Source organism: Neophocaena asiaeorientalis, unplaced genomic scaffold, assembly GCF_003031525.2.
Source record: "Neophocaena asiaeorientalis asiaeorientalis breed wild unplaced genomic scaffold, Neophocaena_asiaeorientalis_V1.1 scaffold217, whole genome shotgun sequence".
In the NCBI taxonomy this organism is placed as follows: Eukaryota; Metazoa; Chordata; class Mammalia; order Artiodactyla; family Phocoenidae; genus Neophocaena; species Neophocaena asiaeorientalis.
In genome coordinates, this window is record NW_020172293.1 from 83,178 (window position 1) to 105,779 (window position 22,602).

General features: G+C 39.4%; 1 protein-coding gene across 3 annotated transcripts in view; it reads right to left on the minus strand.

Moving 5' to 3' along the window:
* The window catches only part of OPTN (optineurin), a 43,011-nt gene that overhangs the window by 6,144 nt on the left and 14,265 nt on the right, over nt 1–22,602 (minus strand). For all 3 annotated transcript variants that reach the window (XM_024765584.1, XM_024765572.1, XM_024765580.1), the window contains 8 exons: nt 21,928–22,001; nt 19,395–19,529; nt 10,736–10,838; nt 9,093–9,208; nt 7,637–7,786; nt 7,168–7,261; nt 5,657–5,815; nt 705–835 (listed from right to left, as the gene is read on the minus strand). In XM_024765584.1, the coding sequence (XP_024621352.1) occupies nt 705–835; nt 5,657–5,815; nt 7,168–7,261; nt 7,637–7,786; nt 9,093–9,208; nt 10,736–10,838; nt 19,395–19,529; nt 21,928–22,001 (962 nt within the window). The remainder of the gene's footprint in view (nt 1–704; nt 836–5,656; nt 5,816–7,167; nt 7,262–7,636; nt 7,787–9,092; nt 9,209–10,735; nt 10,839–19,394; nt 19,530–21,927; nt 22,002–22,602) is intronic.

Below are 22,602 nucleotides of genomic sequence, written 5' to 3' on the forward strand. Positions count from 1 at the left end.
AGGGAAAAAAAAAAAAAAAATATATATATATATATATATATACTTGAAGAAAATATTAGTAACTATCGATTCTGGATGGATACATATTGGTGTGTATTATTTTATTCTCTGTAGTTTTCTATTTTCTATTCCTTAATATTTCAGTTTTTTATCAAAATGAGAATTTTAAAGATAGAAGTAATTTTAGCAGTATTTTCTTTGAAAACATTACAGAATTATTTAAAGTGTTAGGAATATTTCATCCATGACAATGGCAGGATATGACTTCGGAACATATAATGTCACGTTTTTACAATTTATCTAAAAGAACTCGATCAGGTTCCCACAAGGTGCTGCCAGGCCTTGCAGGGCAAACTAAGTGTTAGGGACACCGTCAGGCAAAGTGTGCTCAGAGCGATTCTTTTTTTTTTTGCGGTACGCGGGCCTCTCACTGTTGTGGCATCTCCCATTGTGGAGCACAGGCTCCTGACGCACAGGCCCAGCCGCTCCGCGGCCATGGCTCACAGGGCCAGCCGCTCCGCGGCATGTGGGATCTTCCTGGACCGGGGCACGAACGCGTGTCCCCTGCATCGGCAGGTGGACTCTCAACCACTGCGCCACCAGGGAAGCCCCAGAGCGATTCTTATAGCTCAAATTAGGAAACACTGTGGGTCACCTCTCCCACAGACGGGGTGATATGTGCTCTAAGTCTTCCCCTCATTCACCTGCCTTCATCTTCAAAAGCATTATTCTCTTTCAGCAGAATTGCCAGCTGCAATGCCATTTGCTCCTTTTCTTCATGAATCTTCTCTCTTGCTGCTCTTTCTGCATGAAAGTCAGAACAATAAACCTCCATCTGTTAGAGGAAAAAAAGAGACAGAAGTTACCACCTAGACAAATGTGGATTCTCTACAGCTCACCTGCTGATAAGGTGAAGAGGTAGTGCTGCATCCTGTAACATATTTGTACCTTGCAAATAACAGGTACTTGTCCCTGCTAGAAACCAGTGTAATCACCATGACTTTCCAACTACCTTCAAATAGAAGACACAAGTTGTGTGTGTGTGTGTGTGTGTGTGTGTGTGTGTGTGTGTATGTGTGCGTGCTTTAAACTATCAGAGCCCAGCAATTACATAGATATAGGTAGTTTAAATACTGTGTGTACCATTAGCTCAGTAAAATTCTCTGGTCTCTTTTTTAAAAATAATATTCAGCACTAGCTTAATATGGTAAATGGTTTATTTACCCTGTCAGGTATATTTATGAAGGCTGGCCTTAAGCTAAATTTAAAATAACAACAATAAATAGATGCTATTTATTGACTTCCAAACATCTGCAGGGTCCTATGTTTGGTGCCCTTATTGACCATTTTATTTCCTCCTTATCCAAAATCCTGGGAAGGCAGAATTGCTATGCTCATCTTACATTTATAAATTTAATAGCTCTTAATCTTGGGGAAATTAGTTAAGTGCTCAAACCAGCATTTGAACCCAGATTGAAGCCCATGTACCATGGACGCTTCCATTTACCATACTGCTTTCCACAGTGGTAGCCAGCCTCCAAGATGGCACCAGTGATCCTTACCTCTTGGTAATCATACCCTCATGTGGTCCCCTCCCACAATGAATGGGCCAACCTGTGTAACCACTAGGATATTACAGAAGTAATGGTGTGTGGCTTCTGAAACTAGGTCATAAAGGACACCATGGCTTCTGCCTTGTTCTCTCATGGATCACTTGCTCTGGGGGAAGCTAGTTGCCATGTCATGAGGGTATTCAAGCAGCCCTATGGAGAGGCACACACGGTCAGGAACTGAGGTCTCCCGCCCATAGCCATGAGAATGAGCCATCTTGGAAATAGATCTTTCAGTCCATCCTGAGTGCAGCCTCATGAGAGACCCTGAGTCAGAATCACCCTGCTAAGCTGCTCTTGGATTCCTGATCCATAGCAACTGTGTGAGATAACAAATGCTTGTTGTTTTAGCTGCTACGTTTGGAGAATAATTTGTTACCTATAAAAAAGTAAATATGCCATAATATGTAATTTCTTCACTGTTACAAAAATTATAAAGTGAAAATGAATGCCTTAATAGTGAATTGAGCATTATTTCAATACCAGTTTTTAACTTCCTATATTTAAAATTGGGTTTTTCATTTCAAATTTAGTGGTTCTCGGATACAAATTTATTTATTTATTTATTTTCTTGGATACAAATTTTTATCCATTACTTTAAAAAGTAAAATTAATAAAAATTTAAATATTCTAATCACACTGTAGTTACCAAAAAAGTATGAAATAGATCATTTTAAGGGACTTCTGCCATTTGTGAGTAATCCAACATTTTATGGTTATCATTGATAGATTATGGGCTTTTTTTTGAGTCAGACCTAAATCTGAGTTAGAGTCTCACCTCCATCAGTTATGAGCTTTGAGCCAGTAAGAACTGGGCCTTTGTTTTGTCCATTCCTATATCCCCGGCAGTGAGAACAGTGTCTGACATAAAGTGCTCAGAAAAGAGTTGTTGAATGAATGAACAAGAGTATCCATCAAAACAAATGTCTCTGTACAGAACATGGCAAAAGTACATGACTACAGTATCATGCACAAACAAAGGAAATGCCTTAAAGAGCTCAGGTTGAAATTCTATTCCTGTCGAAATAAAACTAAAACCATAAGTTCAGTCAACCACTTCCATATTTCACTGGGCCAGCCACTCTGGGCAGCTGGTACTGAGTATGTATATAGGGAATAATAAACTTCTGGCATTGTTACACTACAAATAATTTGTTTATCTTCTTCAGATTGGCAAACATTTAAAAGAGTGATGCAAGGATGTGGGGAAATAGGAGCTCTCATCTACTTCTGGTAAGAGAATAATTTTCATTATGCATTTTTGGAAGATAACTTGGTAATACTTATTTAACTTAAAAACAGGCATATCCAATGACCCAACCATTCCATTTCTGTATCTTTCTAGAGATTCCACAAGTGCACAAAGACACAGATACAAGAATGTTCAGTTCAGCATTGTTGATAATAGCAAAAATATTGGTACAACCTACAGGTCCATTAATAGAGGACTGGTTAAACCTGTCATGGCAATGTACACTTTGGACACCATACAACTGTTAAAAAAAACTACATATGGCTGTGAGTAATAACATGGAGAGATATCCAAGATATATCATGAATGAAAAAGTAGTGTAAAATGTATGGCATGATCCCACTTTTAATTAAGCAAACAAAATAGAAACAAACAAAAAAAGGTTTCCCCCCACTTTTTTGGTGATTTTACATCTCAGGCAGGATGTATGTTCACTAATAAAACTCTTCTCTAAGGACTCCACCCACAGTATGAAAAGTGGGCCAAAACAGTCACAACCAGCCAATTGTACACAAATTCTTCCAGAGAACAGTGAAAGAAGAAATGTGCCCCAACTTGTTTTTATGAGGCCAGTAAAACCCTGAAATCCAAACCCAACAAGGACATGAGCAGAAAGAAAATTCTAGGCCAATCTTACTCAAGAATATAGAAACAAAAATCCTAAGCAAAATATAAGCAAACCAAATCCAACAATATATACAGAGGATAATTCAAGAAAGGCAAAGTTTAATATTTTAAAAATCAGTGTGATTTACCACATTAACAAATTGAAGGAAAAAGGCATATAATTATCTAATTATATCATTATACGAAGAAAAACATTTCCTAAATAAAATTCAGCATCCACTCAAAATAAACATTTTTGGCAAACAAGGAAGAGAAGGGAATTTTCTTAATCTAGTAAGTGATACCCATGAAAAGCCTATACCAAACACCACACATTCAACAGTGAAATGTTGGAAACACTGCCACTGAGACTAAGAGCAAGGCAAGGCTGCCTGCTCTCTCCACTGTTACACAGCATTGCACTGGGGTCCCAGCCAGTGCAATAAGGCAAGAAAAAGAAAGAAAAAAAATATAATGAACTGGAAAGGAAAAAAAAAAAAAACTGTCATTATTTAACTGATCTTAGTGTACCAAGTCCAAAGGAATATTTAGAAGTATTATTAGAATTAAAATGTGAGTTGAGTAAGTTTACTGCATGGAAAGTCAATATTAGGAATCAATTGTATTTCTATATAGCAGCAACCGTTAGAAAATGAAGTTTTAAAAAATGCTATTTATAAAACTATCATTAAAAATAGAAAATATCAAAAAAATAGAAAATATCTAGGAATAATCTAATAAAAGATGAGCAAAATCTTTACTAAGAAGATTAAAAATATGACTGAAAATAATTAAAGAAGATATGTCATGTTTGTGGACTGGAAGAGTCAATGATGTAAAGTTGCCAATCATCTCCAAATTGATTTTTATATATTTAATAAAATTCTAATCAAAATCCCAGGGTTTTCTTTCTGTGTAGAAAATATCAAGCGAATTCTGAAATTTATAAGAAAAGGAAAACCTAAGGTCCTCTTGAAGAATCTCAATGAGGTAGGAAGACTTTCTACCAGATATCAAAGCATTTGATTCTTTATAATAAGAAAGTATGGTACCAGAGCAAGGATGTACAAATAGCCCAATGGAACAGTACAGAATCCAGAAATAGACCCGTGGGTACCTGGACACAATATGTGACAAAGAGGGCAGCAGAGTCCTTAAGATGACCTTTTAAATAAATGGTGCCAAATGAACAGGATATTCATGCAGAAGAAAATATGAATCTTTACCCTTACCTCACTCCATATAGAAAAGCTAATTCCAGATGGTTTTTAGATCTTAATGTAAAAGGCAAAACCATAAAACTTTTAGAAGACAACATAGGAGAATATGTTCATGGCCCTGAGATAGTGAAAGTTTTTAAAACAGGACACAAAAAGTACTATAATCATAAATAAAAAGACTCATAAACTGGATTGCATTAAAATTAAGAATTTTCATTCAACAGACACCTTCATGAGAGTGGAAAGGCAAATCATAGAGTGAAGAAATCTGCAAAAAGTATAACTGGCAAGGGCTTGTATGTGGAATATATAAAGAACTCCTATAAATTGAAGAAAAAGCCAGAAAACCAGAAGAAAACTGGGCAAAGACCTGATCAGGCTCTTCACAAAAGGGGATGCTTAGAAGGCCGTAAACATCTGAAAAAGTACTCACTCTCATACCATCAGGGGAATGCAGATTTAATGAGACACCATCATAAACCCACTAGAATGGTTAAAAATTCTGACAATACAAGTATGGGTAAGGATATAGAGCAATAGGAACTCTCTGTTGGTGGGAGTGAAAACTGGTCCACTTTGGAAACCTCTTTGGCATTATCTATTAAAGGTGGGTAACATGCATACGCTATGAACAAGCAATTCCACTCCTAGGTGTGTACCCAACAGAAATGAATGCACAGGTGAACAAAGAGACACGCGTAAGAATGACAGAGCAACATTAAACACAAAGCCCCAAGCTGGAAATAATCCAGCTGTCTATAAACTGTAGAATGGATAAATTCAGTGAGTAATACACTTAAAAGCGTGGTGCACTTTCCACCTGTGATATACTTCGGTAAAACGGTTTTTAAAAATATACTGGTGGAAATAGTATAAAATCAAAAGATATTTTAAGCACTATCACCTTCCTGTTAGAGAATATAATCGGGGTTGGCCTGCCTCGGCTCACATTTGGGAACGAAGCCTACCTGAGCCCTGAGAACAGCCATGGTTTCCAGGTCCTTCTCCTGCTTGGCGATGGTCTGCTTCATCTCATCCATTTGGAGCTGCTTGGAAGCCAGGGCTTTCTCTGCCAGTTCCAGCTTTCCACTCAGTTCCTGCAGCACCACCTTATCCACTTTTTCCGACTGAAAAAGACAAACTTATTCTAGATATGGTTTTGGAATAATTCAACCTATTTTAGTAAAATATTAGATGAAGGTTTATTTTTTAAAAAATGACTGGCTCTAAACTATTCTGGTAATCAGCGGTGATAACTTATTCAACAACTTTCATGCACTTAATTTACAGCTTGAAGGTAATAATTTCCTAATTTAAAATAGTGATTTATAAAAAGAAAACACTAAAATAAGGGAGATAATAGCAAACCCTATCTCAGGGCGGGTATAAGTTGCTGATACTCCTATTCTTTCACTCACATTACTCTTAACTTTATGAAGTCAGTGGAATGTTTGAATTAAAAATTTACTAGGTCCTAGAGAGGAACAATATTCTAGTAAAAGTAAATGAAAAACAGAAAATATATTTCTAAGAATATAAACTCAAAGACCCCTTCTAATTCAAAGCTCCCATGGTCTTTATTTATTCCAGCTTTATTGAGGTAAAACTGCCAAATAAAATTGTAAAATATTTAAAGTGTACAACGTGATGATTTGATATACATATACATCGTGAAAGGATTCCCACCATCGGGTTAATTAATACATCTATCACCTGACATCTCTATCCATGGTGTTTAAATTATCACACCATTCTGGGGGCATTATTACTATTACTATTACAATAATTTAAGATGCAGCCGGATAAGTCCAGGGCCTCAAGTTCACTGACAGCAGGCAAGCTAGCCCTGTGATAGCTCCAGGCAGCAGTCTCACTATACAGTCATTACTCATGTAGGAGCCCAGGCTCAGCTCTCCTACAAACCCATCCACTGTTAGAAATGCTAAAAGCTTAGCCACGGAGCAAGTAAGCCCATGCGCCACAACTACTGAGCCCGTACTCTAGAGCTCGTGCTCTAGAGCCCGCGAGCCACAACTACTGAGCCTGTGTGCCACAATTACTGAAGCTTGCGTGCTTAGAGCCCGCGCTCTGCAACAAGAGAAGCCACCGCAATGAGAAGCTAATGCACAGCAATGAAGAGTAGCCCCCACTCACTGCAACTAGAGGAAGCCCGCGCACAGCAACAAAGACCCAATGCAGCCAAAAATAAATAATAAATAAGTAAATAAATTTATTTATAAAAATGCTAAAACTGTACTCCGACCGTAGGACATGCACATCACCTCTGTACACAAGGCACATTATACATGTGTGGAATATCAGGAGTTATAAAATGTTATAAACACTTAGACACAAGAAATCAATTATAAATGGAAAAACAACCCTTGAAACCAGACCTAGTTAAGGATTAGCACAACTACTTTAGATATTTACATAAAATGTTAAATGGCTATGAAAGTAATTTTTTTCCTATGAGTACCTCTCTTCTTTTTAGTTCCTCGGTTGTTTTCAGTGCATTATTGTATTCTTGAAGAAGCCTGTTGTGTGTCAACTGTAGAGTGGCTAATTTGGACCTATTTAGAAAGAAATTTTAAAATGGAATCTTGGGAAAAATATCGTAGAAGCTTAGTCTTACCTCCCAACCCTCTTCTGAACACTCAGGTGACAAAATCTTCCCTCCCACCCTTATCATCCCACCACCTACTAGCATGTGCTTACTTGCAAAGAAAACAATTCCCCCCTCCCCAATCAAGATAGATTACAAATAATTTTCATAATTGTTATTATAAAACTTAACATTTATCTCCTCAGAAAAGTCTACTAGTACGCCTTCAAATAAATAAAAGAGAAAAAATTTTAAATTTATTCTTAAATCCTGATTCCGATCTGCATAAAAGAGCTATTCTATCTTCTTTTAGCAAGTAGCCATTCAGTCACAGCATACTCACTTTTCATCTTCTGTTTTTGCTTGCTCCATTTTGATTTCTGATCGCATGCTTTCTACTTGGAGCTCTAACTTTCTGTTATTATAAACAAGCTCTTGCTTTTCATTCAGCTCTGATGGGGTTGGAGAATTTTTCCTTTCAAGGGCCTGACATCTAAGAAAGAGCAAAATTTCATGAGGACAAAACAATACTTCATTTCTCAGTGGCTTTTAAACGAATCCCCAGATTATGTAGCAAAATGCAAAGAATTTTAGGATTACATTTTTCAAAAATTTAACAGTACAAAATTAAATATTTTATCCTCCCTGCTTCTTTACTAGAAGTAAGTAATATTTCTGAACCCTTATGCCTAGCATAAACAAGTACAGATCTAAGATCACACAAGCTACTGTCTACCTGGAGTAATTGTTTCAACTAGTCATGCAAATATATTTCTGTGGTTTAGATACAGACCAAACTAGTAATTGGCTAGAGGTGCTTCTCATATAGTGATCCATGGATATCTTTAGTATTTTTAAAACTATGGGCTCTGTTAAGCATAAAAAATATGACTTCTGACAAAGATTCAATAGGGGAGAAGGAAATGCTTTCAGTCCTCTTAAAGATCAGAGAGAAATCTTCAATATAACAGCAAATACAAACCATTGATAGCTATGTGCAAGGCATTAACGCAAAGCATGTTAAACATTAGCTTACTTAATACAAAGTCAGAATTATGACACACAGTTTACAAATGATAAAACTGAGACTCAGAGAGGTTAAATAAATAACTTGTCCAGGGCAATACCACAAATAAGGGGTAGATCCATATTTCAACCTTAGGTCTGTTTATCCAAAGTCCTTAGCATCAGCTGCTATGATGTACTAGATAACCATTAATACTGTACAGCCTTGGTCAGTGTAACTCCATGGAAACATACACTTGTATATTGGGCTGGAAATATGTTTGCTAACTAATCCAAAAGAACAACATCAACTTACCTTTCCTAAATTTGGGATAACTTCTTACATCAAGAGAAACAAGCAAATGCAAAATTCTCCCAATTTATAAATTAGACTTCATAACTGACTGAAAATCAATTTTTTTTTCCTAAGTAAATCTCACTCAAGTTCTTCTTGCCCTTTGTAGCTTTTATGTTGGTTCACATCAATGTTGTCAGCTCACGTAAGTCACAGGAAGTCTGGCTCACTGCTTTTTCCAGGTCTTCATATACGCTTAACAAATGTCCCCAAACAGCAGAATCAGAGTCCCTTGGGCCCATTCCCCCATATTACTACAAGGACTTCCTAATATGTTTCTATATTAACCTGAACATTAGTGTTTTCTGAATTCATATTTTAATTAGGTCTCTTTTTCTTTTACTCAGTAAAACAGTAATAAAACTATATTTTTGTATATTAACGTATTTTGTAAAACTGTACACTTTTCGAAGGAGGATAAAATTCATCTCACTCTTACTTTTCCTGAAGTCTCTTCTTCATTAGGTCAGCCTCACTGAGCTTTGTGTGAGCCTCCTGCAGCTCCTTAAACAGGGTTGTCACCTGAAGGTTCAACGTTTCCACTTCACTTCCAACCTGTCATCCAGGCAATCACAAACACGCATTTATCAGAGGCTAAATGAACCTCTTTGTGAGAAAACAGTGTGAACCACTGGTGTCTAAATAAGACTGTTGAATTGATTAAACTTTTGGCAATTAACGCCCCAAATATCTTGTATGGAAAAAAAAAAGATCTGGGTACAACTCTGCTTCATTATAGATCATTAACTGATCAGTTTGGATGCACTTGTGATAATGTCTTTATCTTGATTAAAATGAATCCTGGACTTCCCTGGTGGTGCAGTGGTTAAGAATCTGCCTGCCAACGCAGGGGACACAGGTTAGAGCCCTGGTCCAGGAAGATCCCACATGCCATGGAGCAACTAAGCCCGTGCACCACAACTACTGAGCCTGTGTTCTAGAGCCGTGAGCCACAACTACTGAAGCCCAACATGCCTAGAACCCATGTTCCACAACAAAGAGAAGCCACCACAATGAGAAGCCCGTGCACTGCAATGAAGAGCAGCCCCTGCTCGACGCAACTGGAGAAAGCCCGCACGCAGTAACAAAGACCCAAAGCAGCCAAAAATAAATAAATTAAAAAAAAAAAAAGAATCCTGATCATAGTTCAAGGGACTATAGGTCACAATGATGTCAAAGCACAATCTATCCAGCTAGCAACTCATGCCCATATTCCCTGGCTGATTTATTTTTCTAGTTTACTCAACTATTTTCACTGTACTGCCTTTTCCCTGGCAGCTCTAGAATTTTTGTCAGTGAGTTTTATGGTGCCATGGAAGTCTCAGTACTTCTCTATTATTAGTTATCGATTAGTTTTAGTCAACAGGGTACTACGACTCACAGGTGTTCTCTTCATCTCAGTTTTTAAAATATTCTCCATTCTCTTGAAAGTAGGAGACGCAGCCCAGAGCATGGCATACAGTAGGCATTTGATATATATTTGCTGAATAAATAAATTAGCTAAAGTATTTTATGTAAATGCCTTCTCACGGGCTACTGTGGGTCTTACAACTTCCTGCCTTCATCACCTTTCCCCAAGCTTCGGACTGTTTGCAGGCTACAAGGCACGTCTCTTGTTCTGAGTTGCCACAGAACAGAAATGTATATGAGCATGTATATAAAAATGAGCCTTTTTTGTTCATAGTATTTTGTTCAAACAAGTAGTGGCATAGAACCAAGGTCTTTCAATGCTACCTTACGTTTCTGGGTCACATCCTCAAATGATCTTATTATAAGCTGGACAAAATTCCTTTCTCAATTAGTGGGCCTGTCCACTTAGGAATTCTGGAGAGAAAATCAGCCAAGAAGAGAGAGAGACGTGATTTCTTAGAATCACTAGGACAGGAATACATCTCAGTACAATTTACAATGAATGAAATTCAGATCAGGACAAGGAAATATGAGAGAAATAGAAAATATTCAACATGGAAATTATTTCTCTATTGCTAAAGCCAGTAACACATCACAAGACGTGGCTCCAGCACCTGCACTACTCTTTGTCCATCGGGGGTGTAGTAACAGTCTTAGACACTTAGTACCCACAGTTTCTGTGCCTTTCTCCTCTTCTTTCTCTTGTTCTGTGCGCCCCTCTGTCTGGGTCTCAATCTCACAATGATCCTTCGCTTTCTTTTCAAAATCAGAAATTCTGAAAAATTAAATATAGAAAAGTTACTTTCTCTTTGGCTTCCAGAGGAAAAACAATTGTGGAAGCACTGAAAAGAACAATGTTCAAAATCTGGATAAAAGATCAATGTTTTCAAAATCTCTTCACATTCTCTATATCAGCTCTGGTTTTGCTTTCAACCTGATATTGGCTAGAATTGATTTAAGGGATGAATGCACATGGAGGTATAAGATATGTATAATTTATCTTGAACACTGAAAAATACTGCCTCTTTTCACGTCATTGTCATGCACAGAAATATTTTTTAAATTTGTGTTTTTATGTTTGTACACATGTGCATGCATATGTGCTACATGAGAGTGGGTGTCCCTTTATAAGGATTCGGCAGAGAGGGAAAGACTTGTTTTTTGGGACCCATATAAGTTTATGAGGTCCTGAAAACAAACAAATATAGCAACATTCTTACACTGAATCATAATCATATGAAAGCCATCCCGATACAAATGAAATAAAGAGACTTGTGGTTAAAGACGGTAGATTTAAATATACGCATGTAATTTTTCTCCCACCTTGAATGCCACTAAAATGACTTTTAAAAGCCACACACCTACAAGAACAAAGAGAAAGGGAGAGGAAATAATAGCAAGAAGATTTGGGAAGCATTAGGTATGAGTGAGAACTGACTAGATAGCCCAAGAGGACTGGATCTGAGCCAACAGTAGGGAGAGCCACGATGGAACCCACTTCATACTGTGGGACCCCAAAGGCTCAGGAATCAGTGACACCAGGTACCTCTGGACATGGGGATAAAGTTGGGACTTGTTTAAGAATGACTAGAAGGTCATAAAATAAAGGGTCTCTTGACTCAGAGTCATTAATCAGAGTTGAGGGTTTGGGTTCCCTACTGAAAAGAGGGGAACTTACAGAATACTAAGACCCTCAGCCTTCTGTTCCTACTCATCTCCAGAACGCTGGCATCTAGAAAAGTACCCTTCAGACAGGAGACTGGAAAAGTCTCCTCTGGAGAATTTGATCAGGATAAGGAAAAGATTTAAAGTTTCTGACATAAGACTTCCCCAAGGAAACCTCCCGGCCAGATCTCCCTACACATGCACACAGCACTTTGTTTTTAAATAAATTTATTTATTTATTTATTTTAGGCTGTATTGGGTCTTCGTTGCTGCGTGCAGGCTTTTCTCTAGTTGCGGCAAGCGGGGGCTACTCTTTGTTGCGGTGTGTGGGCTTCTCATGGCAGTGGCTTCTCTTGTTGCAGAGCATGGGCTCTAGGTGTGTGGGCTTCAGCAGTCGTGGCTCACAGGCTCTACAGCACAGACTCAGTAGTTGTGTCGCATGGGCTTAGTTGCTCCGCGGCATGTGGGATCTTCCTGGACCAGGGCTCGAACCCGTGTCCCCTGCATTGGCAGGCGGATTCTCAACCACTGCACCACCAGGGAAGCCCCACACAGCACTTTGATCAGCATCTAACCCCCCAGTCTTAAATCTGATCAAACAGTAAAGATTACCAGACATTTCAGGAAAACCTTAAAATGAAACAGACAAAGTAAACCAGAAAATAAAACAACTTACTGAAATTAGAATATGCCAAGGGGAAAAAAACTTCAAAAAAAAAACCTATCATTAATATCCTTAGGGACAGAAGGAAACATATTACCACCATAATAAAATGGAAGAGGAACATTCAAAGGAACTGTCCCCCGCCCCACAAAGAAGATGAAAGTTGATCAAATGTAACAGAAAGAAGAGAAAGAGCAAGAGTGAAGAGGGGATGGAGAGAAAGAGATAAGGAGAGAGAGAAAAATGGAAAAGAGGAACACCCAGTTGAGAAAGTCAGAGGACTGGTCCAGGAGGTCCAATTAAAAATAACAGTAGTGCTAGAATGAGAGAACAGAGAAAACCGAGGATAAGAGATTATCCCTGAATTATTTCAAGATCATTTTTCGAGAACTGAAAGACATGAGTTTGCAGAATGAAAGAGGCCAAGAATGTCCAGAACAAATGGATGAAAACAAGGTCACACCAAAGCACATGTGAAATGTCAGAAAACTTGGGACAGAGCAAAGAACCTTTGGGGGAGAGGAAAAATAAAAGAAGTTTTAAACCAAAAGATTAAGAATCAGAATGGCAATGAGTTTTTCAACATTAACACAAAAAGCTAGAATATGATGAAGTAATGCTTTCAAAATTTGGAGGGAAAGTTATATCCAATACAGATTTCTATATCTAGCCAAATTATCCATTAAGTATAAAAAGGTAGAAACAGACATTTTCAGATATGCAGTTCTCAGAAAATATCCTTCCCATATATTCTTTCTTAGTAAGTTAGTGGAGATATTTAAAGATATTTAGGGAATGAGAAAGGCATTGGATTCAGGAAACAGGTGATCCAACACAGTAGAGATGAAGGAATTCCACAGGACAATGACAAAGGGAGATTCCAAGATGACTGCAATACAGCAGGACCTAGATAACAGCCAGGCTGACTCCAGGAGAAAAGTCTTCAAGAGAAAACTATTAGACTACTAACACGTTTGAATGTAATTGAGATTTCCTCACTGGAGAAGAGTATGGTGAAACTAAGCAAATTTTTATAAAGGGAATTCTGCATAGAGTTTTTTTTAAGTATAAAAAAGGAAAAGTGGTCAAAGCATAGAGCACAGCTCAACAGAGAACTGTATGTGTGCGTGGGTATGCACACATAATGATAATAAACACTGAGTAGTGACCTAACTGAATGTCAATACAATCAGTTTTGGAGTGGGGTGGGAAGAAGGGCCCGGAAGTGTGTGGAGTGACAATGGTGAGGGTGAAAGGCAGTTAAATCCTAATCCTTCATAGCGGCAGGTCAATAGATTATGTCTAAAATAGGAAACAAAATTTAAGTAGCAATTTAATCTTGATATATGGGAGTATGTATCAAAAGAACCAGCTAAATATGTTGCAAGTGGTTGTCTGAGAAGCAGGAAAAGGAGGTGGGGGGTGGAGGGGGGTTGGTCAAAGAATTACTGTTTTTCCATAAAAAGCTTGTGGAACCGGGCTTCCCTGGTGGCGCAGTGGTTGATAGACCGCCTGCCGATGCAGGGGACACGGGTTCGTGCCCCGGTCCGGGAAGATCCCACATGCCACAGAGCGGCTGGGCCTGTGAGCCATGGCCGCTGAGCCTGCGCATCCGGAGCCTGTGCTCCGCAACAGGAGAGGCCACAACAGTGAGAGGCCCGCGTACCGCAAAAAAAAAAAAGCTTGTGGAACCAATTCTTTAAACTATGTGAATTCAAACCTGATTTTTAAAAAACTTAGTGATAGGGGCTTCCCTGGTGGTGCAGTGGTTGAGAGTCCGCCTGCCGATGCAGGGGACACGGGTTCGTGCCCCGGTCTGGGAGGATCCCACATGCCGTGGAACGGCTGGGCCCGTGAGCCACGGCCACTGAGCCTGCGCATCCGGAGCCTGTGCTCCGCAGCAGGAGAGGCCACAACAGTGAGAGGCCCGCATACCGAAAAAAAAAAAATTTTAAAAAGAATTAAAAACTTAGTGATAATAACAAATAAACAAACAGCATTAGTATCTGTTGCAAACTGCCCAACCTAACTGGTGCACAGGCACTGCTTCTAGCTAAGCAAATCAATGGGCCAAGAGCTGGTTGGTGCAAGGTTGAAGGATGGGCCGTTATCACACCACTCACATATGACGCAGGCTTCTGACCTACATTTGAATTTCAACTTAATTTTGTAGGGCAAATTTTCATCTCGGCTGACTTTTCCCTACTACCTCTTGATTATCCCGGGTCACACTTCATGTATACTTTCTCTCTCCTTCCTGGCTGTCAGTTTAAGTTTGTTCAGAAGACACAAATTGCACGAAATATGAATCCTGGCAAACAGTGGAAGAAAGGCAAGTCTGTTGTCCGCTGTCCCCACAAATCCCTAAAACTTTTCAGAGTAAATTTTAAACTGTCTGTTACCCCTATTTCTCATGAAAATGGTTGAAGACTGACTTATGTATTTGAGAAGAAGACATATTAGGTCTTGGAACGTTTTTCCATCATATCCCACATAGTAAATCAAGCCAGGTTGTCCAGGAATCAGTGATTTTATTTCTTGGTTTCAGTCCGACCTTAGCCAGGAGGTCATCCTAATACCCACATGGGGAACATTACTCTCGGCAACCAATCACTGACTTGCCAGGTGTTAAATACTGTGAGAAGGCTGACTCACAAAATGGAAATTTAATGCTATTGAGAAAGGGGTCCTTTACAGGGAGCTCAGGGTGAGAGAGGGAAACACCCATCTCAAAGTCAGGCCTGACTTCCTAGCTGCAATCTGAAAAGCTATACCTCCAGACAGAGAGCTATCATTATTTTGAAAGTAGGCAATATATACTAGATTATATGAAAGATCCGGATGTATAATCAGAAAATTCCTAAGTTTACACTTTTATTATTAAAGCTAATCATGTTATCTGAGGAAGGATGAATTACTGGCTAAACTTGACTTCTTAGAATGGTGTGCAGAACTCAGGAGGGTAAACATGCCAATGAAACAGAAACACACTGATTACTTATGACTATTAAGGGTCTTTTTCAAAGTAAAACATCTTCCCTTTAAAAATTGGCTGGAATTATTAAGGTGTAAAAAGAATGCTTTTACTTAATTATTTTTCTGTGCATTATTACTAGATTTTGGGACTTGTCAAAAAGGCAGGATGAATATTTTACTCCATTAGAATACATGGTACTAGTTTCCTGGAAGTTAACCTCTGAACTTTTCTAAGGGACAGCAGTAAGGATATGGGGTAAAAACCTACGATTCATAGCTATCATACCTTTTCACCTCTGAGAAGAGCTGACGATCAAATAAGTCATTGGACAAACACTGAATATTCTAGGTTATCCTCATTCTGAATAAATAACTTACGCTTCATATTTTAAAAACAGATCTTATAGTTAAAAATTTCAACTGCTTCAGTTAGAAAGTGCTTCTTATAGTGCTATAATTTTAAGATTAATGAGCCATTTATAATGTCTGAGAGAATTAATTATGTCTCAGACATAATATATTTATGTATATTATAATATATCCTATTTATAGTATATTTATTATAAATGTTGCAATCAGTGGAACCCTAAAACTGTTGCATTATCTCCCCCGTCTTATGTGATTTCGCACTTTGCCTTCATAAAAAGTTCATTCATACATAGAAATTCATTGACTTCACAACTCTATGAGGTAAATAAATTTTATCCTAAAGTGCGTGTGTATACCACATTCTATGAGGCCAGTATTTCCCTTATACCAAAGCCAGACAAAGACAACATAAGAAAAGAAAACTACAGACCAGTACCCCTTAGGTATACAGATGCAAAGATCCTTAACAATAGACTAGCAATCCAAACCAGCAACATATAAAAAAGATCATACGTCATGACCAAGTGGGATTTATCCAAGGGTGAAAAGTTAGTTTGACATTGGAAAATCAATCGATGTAATACATTATATTAATAGAGGTTAAAAAAACCCATACAGGGACTTCCCTGGTGGGCCAGTGGTTAAGACTCTGTGATCCAATGCAGGGGGCTCGGGTTCGATCCATGGTCAGGGAACTAGAGCCCATATGCATGCCACAGCTAAGAGTCTGCATGCCACAACTAAGAGCCCGCATGCCACAACTAAAAAGATCCCCCATGCTGTAGTGAAGACCTGGCACAGCCAAAAAAATAAAGGTAAATATTAAAAAAAAAAAAAACCCATACAATCATCTTCATAGACTCAGAAAAAGCATTTAACAAAATCCAAAACCCTTTCATGATAAAAATTGCAACTAGAAATAGAAGGGAGCTTCTCAACTTGATAAAAGCATCTATGAAAAACAAAGGTAATAGCAGCCTAATGGTGAAAGACTGAAAGCGTTCTCTCCTAAGATCAGGAACAAGACAAGGATGTCTACTTTCTGCTCTTTTATTTAACACTGTATGGGAAGTCTAGCCAGGGCAATTATGCAAAAAAAAGAAATAAAAGGAATCCTAGTTGGTAAGGAAGAAGTAACACTATTTCTTTGCAAATGACATGATCTTGTTTACAGAAAATCCTAAGGAATCCACTAAAAAAATGATTAGCACTAATAAATGAATTCAGCAAGGTTGCAGGCTACAAGATCAATATACAAAAATCAGTTGTAGGGGCTTCCCTGGTGGTGCAGTGGTTTAGAGTCCGCCTGCCGATGCAGGGGACACGGGTTCGTGCCCCGGTCCGGGAAGATCCCATATGCTGCAGAGCGGCTAGGCCCGTGAGCCATTGGCCGCTAAGCCTGCGCGTCTGGAGCCTGTGCTCCGCAACGGGAGAGGCCACAACAGTGAGAGGCCCGCGTACCGCAAAAAAAAAAAAAAAAAAAAATCAGTCGTATTTCTCTACACTAGCAATGAATAAACCAAAAATGAAATTAAGAAAACAATTTCATGTATAATAGCACCAAAAAGACTAGAATACAAAGGAATAAATTTTGAAAAAGAAGTGCAAGACCTGTATGCTGAAAACTACAACACATCATTGAAAGAAATTAAGGATGACCTAAGTAAATGGAAAGACACCCATGTTTATGGATCAGAAGACTTAATATTGTTAAGATGGCAATGCTTCCCAAATCGATCTCCAGATTCAATGCAATCCCTAACAAAATCCCAGCTGGCTTTTCCCCCCAAATTAACAAACTTATCTTAAGAATTACATAAAAAAAAAAAACAAGGGACCCAGAATAGTCAAAACAGTCTTTTAAAAGAAGAACAAAATTGGAGGACTTGCATTTCCCAATTTCAAAATTTACTACAGAACTAAAGTAATCAAGACTGTGTAGTACTGACATAAGGATAGACATATAGATCAACTGAATAAAATTGAGTCTTTAGGAATTAATCTTTACATTTATGGTCAACCGATCTACACCAGGGGTGTCAAGACAATTCAGTGAGGAAAAGAATTATCTTTTCAACAAATGGTGTGGGACAGCAATATATCTACATATGCAAGAATGTAGTTGGACCCTTACCTCACACCATGCACAAAAATGTACTCAATATGGATCACAGACTTAAATGTAAGAGCTAAAAGTATAAAACTCTTAGGAAAAAACACAGGGGGTGAATCTTTGTAACCTTGGGTTAGGCAATGGTTTCTTAGATACAACACCAAAAGCAGAAGGGACAAAAAACCAAACAGATAAACAGGACTAGATCAAAATTATTTTATTTTTTTGGCAAATGATGGCATCAAGGAAGTGAAAAGATAAGTCACAGACTGGGAGAAAATATTTGCAAACCATATACCTCATAAAGGACTTGTATCCAGAATATTAATGAACTCTTACCATTCAATAATTAAAAGACAATCCAATTTTTTTAAATGGGCAAAGAAGAAGATATACAAATGGCCAACATGAAAAGATGCCCAACATTATTGGCCATTGGGGAAACAGAATCAAAATCACAATGAGATACCACTTCATATCCACGAGGATGGTCATAATCAAAAAGATACACAACAGTGGTGTTCATGTGGATGTGGAGTAAGTGGAACCCTCATACACTGCTGGTGAGAATGTAAAATGGTGCAGCCACTGTGGAAAACAGTTTGGTAGTTCCTCAAAATATTCAACAGCAACCATGTGACCCAGCAATTCAACTCCTAGGTATATACCCAGAGAATTAAAAAGATATGTCCACACAAAATATTGTGCATGAATGTTGAGAGCAAATATTATTCATAATGGGAAAAAAGTGGGAACAACCCCAATGTTCATCAAATGATGACGAGATAAACAAAACGTTGTCTAGTTACATCACGGAATATTATTTGGCAACGAGAAAAGAACTGACACATGCTACATCATGGATAAACTTTGAAAACATTATGCTAAATAAAATAAGCCAATCACAAAAGACTACATGTTATATGATTCCATTTGTATGAAGTGTCCAGGAAAGGTAAGTCTATGGAGACAGAAAGTAGAATTACTAGGAGGAATGGGGAGTGAGTGCTAAAAGGTATTGGGTTGCTTATTTGGAAGGAAAAATGTTCTAAAATTATAATGTGGTAAAGGCTACATAACTCTGTGAATATTCTAAAAAAAAAAAATTGAAACGTACACTTCAAATGGATGAATTGTATGGTATCTTAATTATATCTCAATAAAACTGTTAAAAAAGCAATGTATGGGGCTTCCCTAGTGGCGCAGTGGTTGAGAATCTGCCTGCTAATGCAGGGGACACGGGTTTGAGCCCTGGTTTGGGATGATCCCACATGCCACGGAGCAACTAGGCCCGTGAGCCACAACTACTGAGGCTGCGTGTCTGGAGCCTGTGCTCCGCAACAAGAGAGGCCACGATAGTGAGAGGCCTGAGCACCGCGATGAAGAGTGGCCCCTGCTTGCCACAACTAGAGAAAGCCCTCGCACAGAAACGAAGACACAACACGGCAAAAATTAATTAATTAATTAATAAACTCCTACCCCCAATATCTTCTTAAAAAAAAAAAAAAGCAATGTATGCATATTTCGCGTTGCCTATTTCATACCTTTCTTTGGCTTCCTTGAGGGCAAGTTCAAGTCTCTCCACCTTCTGGTTTCCTTCCCTTAGACAAAGCAGGAGCTGGCTCACAGTTAATTCCTCAAATTCCAAATAATTCCTGGCATCTTCTGCAGATTTGCTCCTATATCAGGACAGCATAAAGGTTAAAAGGTTTTCATGAGAAAACAAAAATGTCAGAGTCTACGAATATTACTGGAACCAGTTTAAAGGACTGCTTTCCAGATTATTCTCTAGTTAATTCTCATTTACAGATCAAGCACAGCTGGCCCGGTGACCACCAGTGCCTCACTCCTCCATGCTTTCCAGGGAAGGAGTGGGGACTGATGGGTAGGCTCGATTTCCACTGCACGTGCTCACTTCCTCCAAATGGTCACCACGTCCACGGCACCAGACCACAGGACCCACCGAAACAGTGGGGCAGAGGTAGCCCTGGTTTTTGGTGTCCGGCTTTCCTAGAGGACTAACCTCCAGGAAGACCACAGTCATACAAAGGGCACAAGCATGTGTGCTGCCCATGGTGACACGCAGACCACCGGCATTTCTCCAACTCGACCGAAACCACCACGTTCTCTAGTCAAGAGAAGAAAATCATTTTTGTTTCTGGTTTCAAACAGAGCAGAGAAATGTAGGCACTGTTGGCACGTCAAATATTTTTCTTGATTTCCAACTCAGATTAAATCAAGAGGCAGTTCAATGATGAAGAAAACCACAACGAGCACTGCAGCAACTAAACATTCTGGACAACTATGCTGAAGCCAACGGCAGCTGCTCTTTCACTAACCTACTCAAGGTCACACATCTAACAAAAAGCTAGGATTCAATCCCAGTTCCTGTTGCCAAAGCTCAAACTCTGAACCTAGAAATCCATCTCTGACTCCTTAAAATACTTTCAAACAGGGTAAGGAAGCTGTTATTAAAAAATAGCTGTGTGGGGACTTCCCTGGTGGTCCAGTGGTAAAGAATCAGCCTTACAATGCAGGGGATGCGGGTTCGATCCCTGGTCGGGGAACTAAGATCCCACATGGCATGGGGCAACTAAGCCTGTGCACCACAACTGCTGAGCTGGTGCGCCTCAACCAGAGCCTGCCTGCCGCAAACTACAGAGCCCAAGTGCTCTGGACCTGCGCCACAACTACAGAGCTCACACGCCCTAGAGCCTGCGCGCCACAACTAGAGAAGAGAAAACCCACACGCCACAACTAGAGAGAAGCCCACGCACCGCAACAAAGAGTAGCCCCCGCTCGCTGCAACTAGAGAAAGCCTGCGCGCAGCAACAAAGACCCAGTGCAGACAAAGATAAATAAATATAAATAAATAATTTTTTTTAAAAAAAGCAATAGGGGAAAGGGGGAAGCTGAGGAATTTCTAACTAAAAAAGGGAGTAACTTTCATTTCTGCCAACTGCGCTGTTTGATGAAAAAATATTATCTAATCCTGATTTTCTCCCTTATGCTTGGGAGCATAACTGAAAAAAAAATAACCCACTTTTATGTTTTATAAGTACATTCATCAAGTTATAGAAAAAAGATACTAAAAGCCTATGAGGGGGCTTCCCTGGTGGCGCAGTGGCTGAGAGTCCGCCTGCCGATGCAGGGGATGCAGGTTCGTGCCCCGGTCCGGGAAGATCCCACGTGCCGCGGAGCGGCTGGGCCCGTGAGCCATGGCCGCTGAGCCTGAGCATCCGGAGCCTGTGCTACGCACTGGGAGAGGCCACAACAGCGAGAGGCCCGCATACTACAAAAAAAAAAAAACAAAAACAAAAACAAAAAAACAAAACAAAACAAAAAAAAGCCTATGAGGGAAGAGATCCTTAGGGAAATTTTCAGATAACTCTTCTTAAGCAGAGTCATGCAGTAGGAACCTGCTTACAGAGGATGAGCTGACAGCGCATTCTGGGTCAGAGCTGCTTGCAAGAGACTCAGGTGCCCAGTTCCCCTGCCATCTCCTCCTCAAGGTCCCCCCACCTCTTAAGATGTCGGCTTCCTAATATCTACTTGTCACAAGTCTACTTGCAATTCCCCAGGTAAGATATCTGGGCACTTTCAAAAAACAGCCACCGTCGCTCAGAGCAACAACAGTCATTGCTATGGAAGATTATCCTGAACTAGTCACCTTGGCTTGTACTCGGGAATGAACAGGGAAGACAAAATGGAAACTTCCCCCTTATCAGCTGGGCAGCCTGGTCCGGATCAGACTGCACTGGTAAACAAATCAGGAAACATGGGTCTCTTAACTGAGAAGAAGCTTGTTTTCACTGCCCATCTGATGGAGATGAAACACCTCTACACAGAGTGGTGAGGGGTCAGTTCACCGACAAAGGCACCAAACATAGTTTTTCTTCTCCACCAGTTTGGGCTGCAACATTAAATAGCAATTCAAATGGAACATTCTTGAAAGGTCCCGGTATAAATTAATAAGTGGCTTTTTCAGCCCACCATGTTTGGCCTCCCAGGGGAGAGCTGAAAGTGACAAGACTGCCCAGCGTGTCTGTCTGAAAGCCCTAGTCTGTCTTCACATACGTGTCAATGGAATCAGTTCTTGTGGGCCCAGGACTTGGCTTGATTTCTTTCGTTGCCACATCTGCTTCTCCCTCCTGTAAAAGCAGAAATGAAAGGGATTTAACATAGTATGTCTGCAAGACAAATTCCTTATCAAAAGAGAAAAAGGCAAAAGAGCAGGAATCTGGATGACATACAACCCAAGGAACCTATCAAACGTGGAAATGTGAGATGTTTAAATTCGGTCACTCAAATGTAATGGAAATTTACCCTTCCCTCAACCTGCACTCCCCATCAGGACTATAAACATCCAGGCGAAGACGAGAAGGTCAAGAAGGTCGGGCTCCTCTCATTCAGCAGTCAACCTGACCGCCAGCACAGGAAAGCTTATCTTCTCTTTCTCCTTGGCAGTTCCCTTCTCCCCGACCAGATTAAGGTCACACAGAGCTAGTGACAGTTCCACATACCTTTCCCACACAGTCCTTTAACATGCAAAATGTTAGGACTTGCTGAAGCCACGTTGAAGAGAAGGCTGTTTTCTGTGGGCAAGGCTCACAAGCATAGGTTAGCTCCTATTAGAAATCTGTATGCATGTCGGGCCACTTAGGGAACAGGAAGACTAAGACACTTAAATGATTTGAAAGACGTTTCTTTTTCTTTTTCTTTTTTTAAATATTTATTTATTTATTTGGCTGC